The sequence below is a fragment of the Chaetodon trifascialis genome, chromosome 17 (assembly GCF_039877785.1).
Source record: "Chaetodon trifascialis isolate fChaTrf1 chromosome 17, fChaTrf1.hap1, whole genome shotgun sequence".
NCBI classification, from domain to species: Eukaryota; Metazoa; Chordata; class Actinopteri; order Chaetodontiformes; family Chaetodontidae; genus Chaetodon; species Chaetodon trifascialis.
The window spans coordinates 14,864,159-14,877,791 of record NC_092072.1 but is presented as its reverse complement, the minus strand read 5'-3'; the positions used below and the strand labels follow the sequence as shown (position 1 = coordinate 14,877,791).

General features: G+C 44.3%; 1 protein-coding gene across 2 annotated transcripts; it reads left to right on the top strand.

Moving 5' to 3' along the window:
* The first annotated feature begins 2,152 nt into the window (after positions 1 to 2,152).
* Positions 2,153 to 12,053, top strand: hoxa3a (homeobox A3a). Of its 2 annotated transcripts, XM_070984320.1 has the most exons (4): positions 2,153 to 2,382; positions 3,742 to 3,802; positions 7,666 to 8,245; positions 11,020 to 12,053. In XM_070984320.1, the coding sequence occupies exons 3-4, from the start codon at positions 7,783 to 7,785 to the stop codon at positions 11,805 to 11,807; spliced, it is 1,251 nt and encodes a 416-aa protein (XP_070840421.1). In that variant the 5' UTR covers positions 2,153 to 2,382; positions 3,742 to 3,802; positions 7,666 to 7,782; the 3' UTR covers positions 11,808 to 12,053. The 2 variants fall into 2 exon arrangements, with proteins under 2 accessions (XP_070840421.1, XP_070840420.1); XM_070984319.1 differs by lacking the exons at positions 2,153 to 2,382; positions 3,742 to 3,802 and adding an exon at positions 5,270 to 5,685.
* The last annotated feature ends 1,580 nt before the right edge of the window (positions 12,054 to 13,633 follow it).

Here is a 13,633-nt window from a genome sequence, read left to right as displayed (position 1 = left end):
GTTATTATTAATAATAGTAGTTTTAGTTGTACTTGCTGGGCTATTTTAGACGTACATTGTTACATTGTGGAGCAATGTAACAGACAGCTATTGAACGATAGCCTGTGATCTATGAATCCATGATCTGGGAACAGCCACAATAAAGAGCCAGCAAGTTCAACAAGAAAATTCAAATAGCTTTATTACAACCACCTTCACGCACACAATTATGCTCTCCTAGTCCCTCTGCATCCACAAGAGATGGCTCCAAGTCATCTTGAGCGTTGAATTTCGCATTAGCCTTGATGTTGGCCGGTGTAAACCTCGCAGAAAGAGTTATCTTCGACAGAGTGTATCGGTAACCCAAGCCTGGCTGTTAAGAGCTCCGAGTGTCAACATTGTGGGAAGATATGGAGCGCCGTCTGGCCAACATCCAGAGGTCTCTAACTCCTCTTCGCTGACAGCGATGAGGAGCCCTAATTTGTGTAAATAACTCTGAAACGTTTGTTTTATGCGAAAACCGTTGAGATTTGAAACATAATCAATCAACTACTACTTTTAAGCAAAGGACAAGTCTGGAAAAAAAAAGCGCAACAAAAAGTGAAAGAAGGAGGCTACCAGCTGAGGGCCTTTGGTTTCCAAAATAACTTCCCACTCGACTCTCTATGCCTCTGCCCGGGTCAAGGAAGAGTTCAGGTGCGGTGGCGACAGGCTACGTGGGATCAGCTCCGGGTGCACGGTCATGTCATCCTGGTGACAGCTTCACATCTGTAATCGTGGAAGAAGAAAGACAGAACAACATTTTAAAGACGCAAACATTCCGCTTAACAAAAGAAAAACAATCTTCTTTTCATCACCGTGCGCCTAAAACCCGTGCGTAAAACTTCATTTTTAACCCTGATCGTTGATGTTCCTCCTAGGTGAATTAATAAGAGCCGGTCTGCTTCTGTTCCTGTCTTTAAAAGTTTACCGCTCAACTTGTAGTTTGAGAACACAAAAGGCTGGTGTGGGAGTGGGATGCCGTCTATGTCCGCCCCGAATGATTAATAGTTGTGGTGGGGTTTTTCCACGCCCGCTGCTCGGCGTTGACGGCAAACAAGCGCCAAACGGTGCCGAGATGAGAGAAGTTCTTCCGGGCTGTAGGACTGCTGGCAAGGAGTTGCAGAAGCCAGATATCTTCTAAGGCGCACGCGTGACACGCTCTTTAAATAGGAACTGGTTTATATTAAGGTGGTTTTGGTAAACTACAGCAGGACAGGGGCGCTTTTACCATTGTGCCACCTACCCCCCTTCCCCGCCCCCCTTCCAAAGCTCCAAAACTATTCCTTTACGCACAAACCTGTAATTTCACTCAGCTGGTCGCTGGTCATAGGAAACGCGTAAGCACATGTAGGTCGAATGGGGGTCCATGTAGTGATCAGCGGGGTCGAGCAGCTACTCTTTGGTTACCTCACCTCCACTTTCCGCTCACTGCTGACTGACACGCACCCCTCACGACCACCAGGACGCACACCCTCCCTTTGTAGGACAGGTAAATGTGTGACTTTTCCCTCTCAATTTGGCCGACAGCATGCAGGCTTTTGCTGATGGAGAACCAGAGGCTGACTAAGTGGTACTACAACCATGCTGTGGGACTGAGGACTGGGGGGCGATATTGAGTAAAGCTTTCTGTAGCCTTGGCTGTGCTGTAAAGGGAAAGGAGAAGAGGTTTGCTGGGGTGATGTGTAATCATTATGCCAACGTTAATTTGGTATTTTGTCGAGGGGACCCTCTCCATCTCACACAGTGCAAAACATTCTGGTTTTAGCTTGGCTCAGAGGTCTGGCCGCACTTGAAAGTCAGCACAATACAGCAGGATTAGCTCTTTCAGCCGCTAACAGGCACCAAATATATGGCACTTTAAAACTGACAGAACAGCCTTTCCCTCTGAATGGGCGACACGTGGAAAAGCTGCTTCTCTGCGAGAGACTTGCTCCTCTGCCAGATACATTGCAGTGTCACATAGCCCTCTTTTTTCTCCCTCCAAACTGATCCTTTTCTCCTCAGGGGCAATGACTGCCTCCATTAATGATTCACGGGCTCAAATAAAAGGGATTTAAGTTGACGTTGCGTCACGTGAGCGGGGCGCATAATACTGCGCGATGTTATGGCACGGGGAAGAAAACCGGAGCCCCGGTCTGGCCATATGATGCTGATTATATGCGGGTTACCCCCACTTTCCGTGAGGGGAGTCCGGGCTTTGTAGTTTTGTTTATCGAGAGGGAGAAAAAGAAAAGAGAAGCAGACTGAAAGAGAGAGGATCCCGGGTTTGTGGATGTATTATACTGCTGTCACGGACGGATATGTTTTTCCACGCGGACAGAGTCAGAGCGTGAGCTTTGGGAGGATGGATTTTATTTTGAGGTATTTCCGCCGATTGTTCATTACTGTCGTGAGTTATTGCTGCGCGAGGCAGAGGTCAGTTAAAAGAGGTCCAGAGGTTTTGCAGGGCGAGAAAATAGACAGGTACCAAGAAGCTATCGATATTCATATGTGTTAATATCTCAGATGTATCATAGCTAATAAAGCGAAATATAAATAGGCCTACAGAATATACAGCCTGCATATATAGGTGACCATTTAAGGGTTTATCTGGGTCATTAGGATTGAGCCATTGTTCCCTTTTGTGTTTCTTAGCCTAAACATTATACTAAAGCCATTATTAGGTACAGTGTAAACTCAGGAGCAGCTAAGAATTAAATATTTCTACATCTTTATTAACATAAGCAGGCATTGGGATAAATAGGCCCAGACAACCGTTTGTAAATAAGGCGGCCATTTAAATATCTGCTTCCAAGACAAACCCCAAACAGAGCGCGCGGCCGCTTCAAGGTGCAACCGGTCCTATAAAACAAAACATCTCCTGTCTTTACGTGAGTTTTTCCCCCCTTTTTTGTGTGTAAATGATACATCAAGATGGGCTCCATAAAAAGCAGGGGAAAGCGGTGGGGTTGTGTCGCTCCGCCGGGGAAACGAGGATATAATGGAAGACGGAGTGCCATCCAGGACCGCGCGGCCGCGCTGAGGTCACGGCACTCCTGCTTGATTTATGGGCGCGGGGACTTGGGGAAGATGGTGCGCGAGAGCTAATGACTATTCGATCCGTTTTGAGAAAATGCAGCAGGGAAACAACAAGCACGTTATCTGCATATAGGCCCGCTTTTATGTTATTAATGATATTAGTGATATTACGCTGATAGGCAGCAATATTTGGTTAGAATGTTCTTGTCTTCTAAGAGTCTTTGCAATCTGGATTTTATTTATGCGGTTTGTTTATTGGTTTCTGATGGCCATGTGTTTCATGCGGATGAATATATTTTGGTTGATATTTTGTTGCACAATGTGATAAAATGATTATAGACGTTACGGTTCTTCGAATCTGTGAAGATATTATACCAAATAGATATATTTAACAGGCAGACTTAGAGCCAATGTGAAGTCTAAAAATCTGACCCAAATAATAATCTTGAAAATGTTTGCATGGAATTTTACTAAATTTTAATTTGCCTCTTTCCTTGCTGTTTCTTGCTTTACAAGCCATTTTAAAATGAGGCCTAAACAATTACGCATAAAACAGTGTTCTTGTTTTTTCATAAAAATATCCAGGTCTACAGGGAGCGCCTGTTCCAAAATAGAAATCACACTGATGTATTTTACGCGTTGAACACGTTAAAAGGTTGTTTTATCCTCTGAGAAATTAAAATCATTTATTCCTCTTTGCAGAAACGCAGCCAAGTAAATTCAGGCCATCGCACGGTCTCCGAGACACCTTGAACTGCCTTCGGTAAGTCCATATATCTTTATTGATTTGTGTTATGAATGCTTGATGGCGATATCCTTATTCAATTTCTAATAAGTACCACACACGCCCACTGAAGCACTCGCAGGGGTAGAGAAGCAGCTTATGGCTTGTACATTTCCTTGTAGCAGCAATACGAGCAGCCCGAGAGCAATAATTCCTTCTCTTCCACTTGTCTTTGTGGTGTAATTTGTCACTATAAAAGTGACGAGGGGAATCGCAGCTCTTGGAGCGGTGCCTCACTCCTTTCAAAAACTCCTTTCTGTGAAAGCCATCTGTTCGTGGCTGCTGTAGTTTACTGCACTGAAGTTTTAAAACATTTTGTTTTTTTCTTTCATCAACATTTCGGATCTTTCTCTTCCCTCCAATCTCCATATTGTTTTAGGCCTTATTATATGCACGGCGGCATATGACCACCACCTCACTGACATTTAACCCTCAGCTCAGCGCCGAATTAAAGAGAGAGACGAATCAGCATTTTAGCAGAACACAAGGAGTAAATAATTACACAATGTGACTACTCTGGTTTGGAAAAGAAAACGCCGAGTTGGCTAAAAAAAATCCTCACGCGTGAATTTTTGTCCCACTCACCCTCCCACGCCGTCCGCGTATTCTACCCCTTTTTTTATTAGTGTCATTGAATTTAGTCCCGGAGCATGAAACCAGCAGAAAAGCTGCAGTTCTGGGCGCGTTTACAGCCCGGGGAAGCTTGAGAGGACATAAATCTATTTTTTTTTTTTTTCATTCTTCCTTTTGGCTGCAAAAGGCAGCATTACCGCGCAGAGGGATTCCCCCTGCTGCCGCCTCTCTTCTCCCTGCTCCTCGCTGCATGTCCTCCGCCTTGCCTTTTGGTGATGAAACTTCTTCCCATTTTTCACACCCTGCTCCCGGTGGGGTTTTCCCTTGATACACACAGAACAACGGCTTTGATGCGAAGTTGTTGTGCTTTCTAATCTTTTAAAAAAACATACATTGTGTTGTGCTCTTCATAGAAGAAGCCATGGACGCTGAAATGAAAACGAAATGCGCGTCCTTGTGCCAAAATATTGAGGATCATGTGCAAATAATGCGAGTTAATGATTAAGCCCGTGGGTAGAAGCCCTTTATGTCCCGTGAAAATGGAAATGCAGCATGGTCAGCGGCGGATTATTCCTTTGTATTCTCCCCTCACTCCAACATTCTCGTCCACTGAGGCCACAATCCCACTGCAGGACGCGGAGAAGATAATAACAAAAAAAAAAATTAAAACACTTCAAACATGGGCTTCCATGCTATTTCTAACGATGCATTATTTTTTTCTAGACACCCTGCCTCATTTGGTTGGGGGAGGAGGAGAGACAGCCAGTTGATTTGAACTGGCTTTCAAGGCGCTACTTATTTGCATAATTTTTTTTTTTTTGTCTATGGTGACGCTCTGGTTCGGGGCAGTTCACTGGTGTCTGCATGGTACTGGTGAAGGATCACATAGTCCAGCATAGCCTCGGCTGAGTTTAATATTGCTATGAAGCCTTGGCCACTGCTCTACAGCATGACCATAATTTCAATCTTCAGGCCAGATAACTCTTATCTCGCTGACCTGACCGCTCACGGCTGCTTTCGTAATCTAGGTGTACCCATCCACGTCGAGTAGGAAAAAAAGAAAAGGAAGAAAGGAAAGGGGTTTCTCTTGGCTCTTCCCTTTTTTTTGTTGTTGTGGCTGCTAATGCCTGGTGTATGGCAGGGCGCAGTCTTCTTCTGCTGCTGCTGTTGCCGCTTCACCCCGCCAGCCCTGCCTTTAAACTTTTTCCTCTGGATTACTGCTTTGATCGATTTCGTCGCTGAATGAGAGAATATCGCTCGGTGCTGTGCATTCGTCGTCAGAGGCTAAGGTAAGCAGGCCAGAAATAGGTTCCCTCTGTTGTAAATGGCGGAGTTTGTGTGTCGCGCGGTGATTTATCACCGTATGACTTAGATCTCGGTTCAGGAAGAGTTCACACACAGACACACACTCACACACACACACGCACAGTCAGGCAGCCAGATTTCTCAAACGCGGAGCGGGCTGCACCGCGTTAGAAAAGCTCAAGTCTGTCATTTGTCTCTCTTTCTCTGCCATTTATGACTATCGCAGCGGCTCGCCTGGAGATTCACAGCACAAAGCTCTCTGATATCTTCTCCAGATCAGCATGAGTGCAGATACGGTGGAGACACCTTCTTTCACTCTGCGGTTTGGCTGCGCTGAGGGCAAAATCAGGGCTCATTTTAAACCGATTTGCTTGTCGCTATGCGCGTCTGCACAAGCCAGAGGTGCTCGACACGTCCATTCCATTTCTTTGTGCTCATTTATTGAAAATGCATTGTAGTTATGTGTCTGCACCGGGACTTCACTATACCCGTGGACTGTGAAAAAAACAATGCATTTTTATCATTATTATAATTATAATTTTACTCCAGCCTACGCTAATAACATGTTGGGATTGCATTTACTATCAGACGCATAACACCAAGGCCGAAGAGTTTCAGTTCGAGTAAACACTTGAAGTTAGGGCTACAAACAAATGATTTTGATCTTATTCAGTTCTTATTTAATTTATTATGTCTCCAAATGATCTGTCTCCTTAAGTGGGGCGACTGTAATGGTTAAATATAGAGTGCAGATAAAAGAACTGCATGATTTCAGAACCAAATAGTAAATCATTAGAGTGGGTTCAGAGTTTTTTGGGTTTTTTTTAATTGAAAAATCGTGCATATTATTATTATTATTATTTTATTTTTTTTTTATTTTTATTTTTTTTATTTATTTTTTTTTTTTTTGTATTCACTGCACTGCCATATTTTTAATGTCAGTGGTTAATCCACTCTTTCATTAATAGTTATACATTATACATGATGACCTGTTTATTATGGTTTATAGTTTCCCCAGTAATCTCTCAGAGGCTGATCCCCATGGTTACCTGCGTGAATTATGGTGCCTCAGGAGCAGAGTCTAGCGGTGCCATCCCAAGTTTCTGTCCGCCTGAGCACCGGGCTTAGGCTGCTCACCGGGCCGCTTATTCTGAGCAGGCCGTCCCGGCCCACTGACTCCCATACATCACCGCGACGGGCGGCCGAGCAGACAGCACCGACAGCAGTCATTATTATGGGCCTGCAAGAAAAAGTTCACACTGTGGTCATAGAGATGCACGAATGCCCGCCCGGTTTTTCAGGTTTCCTCGCTGGCCCTCCCATTCATCTTGCAGTATGCAAAGAAAAGAAAAAGGAGAGAATGCGGTTGTTTATGCTTGGGCCAGGTGGCTGGGGAAGCAGAGCGCACTGAGGTCCATCCTGTTACTGAAGGAAGATTTTGTTTTTACTAACTGTGAAAATCAAAAAGTGGGAAAGAGTCTGCGGGACACACGGATTATTTCACTCTACATATGAAATTAGATATAGTGTCGACAGTCCTGTTGGTAGAATAACAATATAACAGAAATATTATTTCCCTGTGTGGTAACCCGCTAATAAGCTTTTCCTGCAGCACGTCTTTTTTTTACCTATACAGCATTTTCTGAAGTGTAACTCTATATTCTACTTCATTGTTAATAAGCTCAGAGGTTTAAATGTCATGCAGTTTCTTGTTAGGTCTTAAAATTGATTTGGCAATCTGAAATGCTTTTGAAAAGGTTTTTGTTTAGATGTGGTTTGGCACAGATGGTAATACAAGGTTAGTGCGTGCCTTTGTGCCCTGTGTAAGCCATAAGGTAAACGGTAATAGTCTGCAGAACTGTTGGCCCTATCTTGCTTCCATAGTCTCCAGTGTCAGGCCTGTATTGAAAAGTAAGATGGATCGCCACCATTTCTTCTCCTCACAGTGCTTCTTGTAACCCTAGGTTCACCCGAGGAGGCCATTGGCGGAGAGGCGTCACGTGACCACGGGGTGCCAATGTTATTCTACAAGGGTGTCAAGACCCTGTCAGTTTCTGAAATAAATATTGGGAAACGGCGAGATGCAAAAGGCAACCTACTACGACAGCTCCGCAATTTACAGTGGCTACCCATATCAAAGCGCAAATGGCTTCAGTTATGATGCCAATCAGGTCCAATATCCCCGGGCCTCTCATGTGGAAAGCGAGTACCATCGACCTGCCTGCTCCCTGCAGTCTCCTGACGGCTCCGTGGCTCTGCAGAAGCCGGGGGAGATGGCGGAGAGCTGCGACAGGACCACAGCCATTCAGGCGGCGCAGTCCAAGGTTCATCCCGAAAGCAATCAACCGCAGGTGCCGGTGTCAGGCCCACCCCCTCCCTCACAATCCCCCGGTGCTATCAGCCAAAACACAAGCAACGGGTCCAGCCAGCCCAGTGCCAAGAACGGCTCCCCGACCTCTACTGCTCGCGGCAAACACATCTTCCCCTGGATGAAGGAATCCCGTCAGAACACCAAGCAGAAACCCACCAGTAGCTCCAGTTCAGGTACTGAACACAGCTGCTGCTGCTGCTCACACGCACACACACACACACACACACACACACACACACACACACACACACACACACACACACACACACACACACACACACACACACACACACACACACACACACACACACAATTTGACAGCCTCTGAACAGAAAGTTCCATAAGTTTTGTTGAGGGAGGACACAGGACATAGGGTGCGGGGGGCGGAAAGGTAAGAGTTTAGTAGGCAGGGGGCAAACCGCAACAGGATAATGCTCCTGTGAAGGTTAGAATCTTCCGTTTTTTTTCTGTCAGGGTCAATTACTCTATATTTCTAAGGCAGTGGTTTGTGGTATTGTATTTCATTATACGTGTATGCTGTTCCCTCTGGGATCCTTAAGTTATTCAGGAGCTGCTGCCTAAAAATATAATCAAGACCTCCGTGACACAGGCAGACTATGCATAGTCTATGTATATGTTCAAATATGAATCCACATTTAGTCACATCTTTCTCATAAATGATACCCCTAACACTACAACACTATCCATGCATTACAAGGTTGTGGACTGTAGGAGCAACGTGCCTCAGCATTTAAAGTCGGTCCCACCATTTGTTGTCCATGTGCCCCGCAGCTGACCTGTCCCTACTGTAAACAAGCATCTCCACTGATCACACAATGTTCCCAGAGAGACAACAAACAAACACGCACAACAGTTGTTTCAGTTTGTCCTGCTGTTTTGATTAGGGGGAAACTTGGCGGGTCAGGATGGGGGGTTTGTGCTTATTTACATAGAGCCAACCTAAAAATTCAGGGATGCTCATCTTCCCATGACCACCTTCTTTTGCAGATTTTGTGGATAATATTCCAGGGAATGTCAGAGGTAGGATTCGGCAGTAAAAATGAAAATGCAAAGTTGTGTGGCTTCAGTTTGATTTATGTTTGGGGAGGTGTTTTCGTTAGTTTTTAACAACCCGCGAAAGTGCTAACCTCTAAGTGCTGACCTCTTAGGCACGTTTTACGCACAGTCGGATCCTGCTGCTTTGATGAGAAGGAAACTTGGTGGGTCAGAGTTCCACATGTACATCAACCAAAGACATGTTCTTGACCCTCTTTTTTGTAAATTAGGTGTTTTTTTTTTCTAAATAAGTTATATTTTCGGACAATAGGGGTCGAAATAGTTGAAAATATAAATCAAGCGGCGCATTTCATTGAATTTTACAATGATTTATGTTTAAGGAATGTTTTTAATGACACGTTCATGTGTTAAATATATGGAAACCCTTTTACACACGTTTTACGCACGTACGCAAGCCAGGCACTGCCAGGCAATTTAGTTAGGTTGTGGAGTGTGGATTTGGGGTGTATACTTGCATAGAGCTAACCTAAAAGTAATGCCCATAACACATTTAAATACTGTAAATTGAAATAGTAATTTTCTAATTCCATTATAGGTATTCGTCTACTTTAAGCACTAAAGTGCAACGCAGTGGCGCCCGTATTTTTACGCACAAACGCAAGACAGATTCTGCTTTTTTGATTAGAGGGAAACTTGGTGGGTCAGGGTGGGGCGTTTGTGTTTGGCTCTTTGTAAATAAACACCCTAATCTGGACAGTCAGGGATGCTCACCTTCCCATGGCCCTCTCATTTTGTAATCTATGGGTAATTTTCTAATTAAGTTATATCCACTCTTCTGCAGTAAGGATTTAAAATGCAAATCAGTGTGTCGGCCTTCACAGTGATTTATGTGTGGGAAGGTGTTTTCATTAGCTCTAACAACACGCTGAGGTGCTAACATTTATGAAAAGCTTTTTACGCACGTTTTACGCATTTACGACAGACAATAATCTTGCACTTAATACACGTTTCCCAAATCAATCTCTTTTATAAATCTAACTAACCAGTCTTTTAAAATGAATTCATAAATAATCATGCAATAATAATCGTTATCACAAGTGATTGCCCTACATACATGGGCTACATGGGCTATAACTTCTCTTTCATCTCTGTAATATCCTAACGGTTCAGGTTATGTCATGCTGCATTCCTTTTGCGCCAGGTTTGGGCGACAGGTAGTGAAATTTATTAAGTGTTGGCCGCCTGCCACAGCGGTAAGTAGACCAACACCTTGCTATTCTGCAGGCAAGCTCCAGCCTCTTAGAAGGGGAGGCTTATCAGTGAGGGCAAGGCGAGCTGCTTTATACACCCTGAGGAATACATAATGCTTGTGCTTGCATTACGCGTGTGCTACTCTATGACTACGGGGGAAGATGAGGGTCAAAATGCTTTAGTAGGAAATCTGAGGTTACCTGGTTCCATATCAGATATTGACCTACTATTCTCCAGTTACATTTTCCCCTTTGCAGTAAGTGCCGCGTGCACACAGGCACGGTGTCATTACATTGATTGTTAATTGTCTTATGGAGCCCTCATGATAACCCTTGTGCTGTGCAGTAGGGGGCGGATTTATCAAAATGTTGTGATGTTTGCAACACAAGCGCGCACGCACGCGCATACAATAAGAGGGAGGGGGAGAGAGTAAGAGTCGATGATAAAAACCCCTATTTAAGTAGTGAAGCGGGGCATATTTATCTAATAAACTGTTTGCTCACCATCCCCACCCCCTCTCGATGGTTGAAAGTTCTGTTATCAGCTGTGAGCGTGTTGTCACAAGGTTTAGCTTTCACTCTCACTCCTCAGTCTCTGCCTCTGTACCTCTCTCTCTACCTCTCTCTGTCTGTCTGTAATGGATTACTGATTGACATCCTCCTCTCCTCCTCTCTGACAGTGGACAGTTGCCCCGGAGACAAGAGTCCTCCGGGGTCAGCAGCATCGAAGAGGGCCCGGACAGCTTACACCAGCGCCCAGCTAGTGGAGCTAGAGAAGGAGTTCCATTTTAACCGGTACCTCTGCAGACCCCGGAGGGTGGAGATGGCCAACCTGCTCAACCTCACAGAGAGACAGATCAAAATCTGGTTCCAGAATCGCAGGATGAAATACAAGAAGGATCAAAAGGGCGTAGGAATGATGCCTTCCCCTGGCGGACAGTCCCCAAGGAGTCCAGTGGGCCCAGCCTCGGGCGGTGGAGGCGGAGGATACCTCAACTCTATGCATTCTCTTGTAAACAGTGTACCTTATGACTCCCAGTCGCCGACGTCTTACAATAAACCTCATCAAAACGCATACGGCATGGCCACGTCATATCCCCCTCCTTTGAACAGCTCCCTCAACAACTGCCCGCCCTCCCAGAAGAGGTATCCCGGGACCGACTCGGCCACGCCCGAGTATGACGCGCATCCTCTCCAAGGCAATGGCAACTACGGGACTCACATGCAGGGCAGCCCTGTTTATGTTGGCGGAGGTTACATCGACTCAATGCCCAATTCTGGGACCTCCGTTTTCGGTCTGACCCACCTTCCGCACCCGCCGTCCGCAAACATGGACTACAATGGAGCAATCACAATGGGCAACAGTCAGCATCACGGAGTGTGTGATCCGACACCGACGTACACAGACCTAACGCCGCACTACTCTCAGGGAAGAATCCAGGAAGCGCCCAAACTGACGCATCTGTAGCGATGGCGCTGCTCGGATCACTCCGCCCATTGTCTTATCCACCTCCAGACACATTACTGCTTTGTTTCTGCGCCTCCTCACGGCTCCCACCTTCTCTCTGCCTTTGTTTATGTTTTATATAGTTTGATGTGTGAAGTAGCGTAGGATAAATAATCACGACTTGCTTGAATTCTACTATTTGCTCGTGTCATTGTCTCACAAAGACCTTTATTTGGGCTGTAGGACGTCTAGAGCGGGGGGGAGGGAGGGGGGCGGTATATGCATAGGCCTATTTAATCTTTTTTTTTTTTAATCTTGGTTTAAAATTGAAACGCAAACAGGGTATTATGAACAAATATTATTCATTTCAATGTGAATTTGTCCGTCTTTTATTTATCCGCAGTTGAAGAATTGTGTTTTTGTTTTTTGTTTTTTTGTTTTTTGCATTGTGTTGCACTTGTGAAAGGATCCTTCAAGACCCACGAGCTGGGATGTATGAAGGAAAATACATGTTCAAAAACAAGGGTCATGAGCTTACACGCAACCTCCCTTGCTTGTGTTGTTCTATTGGATTTTCTAATGTTATTTATTTTGTTCGGTGTAAAGATAAAACAGTCCTTTAGTATTACTTGACACCTCTGCGATCTTTGTGTGGGGAGGAGGAGGTTGGTGGAAAATTAGCGTCTCGGCCCTTTTCCAGCCCATACATGCAGTCTGCAGAAGCTCATTAGCAGCAGCAGCAGCAGCTATCACAGGCTTTATGTTTCCATTTTTTCTTCTTCGAGGAGGTGTTTGGTTTTCTCAGCGAATGTAAAATCAATCAGTCATGCAATAAGGTTGGAAAGAAGGACACACGTTGGCAGTTTCTTTATTGAAGAAAAAAAAAATCAGAAACAGGCATCATCAGTTTTTTTTTTTTTTTTTCGATGTCACACATTCCATGCTGCTCCGGTTCGAAGAAATAAATAAAAGAATTGAAATATAATTGTAACAAACCTCATAGTTTTAATTTGGAAATATCAGAAGCATTTCACGTGGTCACATAATAAAAAAAACAAGGCAGTTTCTTGATTAAAAATGTCCAAATAGATATCTAGTTTTGCAGTTAGTCCATTTTTTTTTCTTTTTTGTCGTTATTATATATTTCATGACGATGCAGAATTGTGGAGGTGACAATAGAAAAAAACCAACACATTTTTAAACAATTGGCAATATGAGAGAAGGCTCACACAATACAATGTTAGTTCAATAATACGCCATGGATGATAATTTGTCTATATTTGTCTAATATCCATGTATGCAAAATCATGTGAAGCCAGAAGCCATATTTAATTTTCAGTAACATAAAAGGGAAATGGCCGCAGATGAATATTGAATAAACGCTACTTGATTGTTTCTCTCTTCACTCGACGTGAAGAAAACTCTCCGGTGGCCTTCTCCCCTCCTCTCATCTGCGTGGGCACATCCATAATAATAAAAATGTCACCCGGGCCCTTCATGGAGACTCTGCAAGAAGACAACAAGCTAAATGAGAAATCGTTTGAAAAATAATTCCTCGATATGTTCAGTCAGTCAAATGCGGTCAGAGCGGATGCAGACTGAAGTAGAATCGGAACGGGGTTTATTTGTCTCATTGTTCTTTGGATTAGCAGATGCCAGTTCAACACCTAATGTCTCGGTTATGTGTATGTTTGTCAGTGTGAAGCCGAAAATCGGAAGCGTATTCCCGTGTGTTGTTAAAATGAAGGGTCTGCTTAGAAATTATTATCATCCATCTTTTTCACGTTGAAATGATTTGATTGTTTGCAGTCATTTCTTAGCATTTCTCAAATGGGGGAAAAAGCACA

Excerpts from the sequence above, each read along its gene's own strand:
- hoxa3a (XM_070984320.1), top strand. The coding sequence starts at position 7,783 with ATGCAAAAGGCAACCTACTACGACAGCTCCGCAATTTACAGTGGCTAC. Across the intron at positions 8,246-11,019 it reads CACCAGTAGCTCCAGTTCAG|TGGACAGTTGCCCCGGAGAC; the intron begins GTACTGAACACA and ends CCTCTCTGACAG.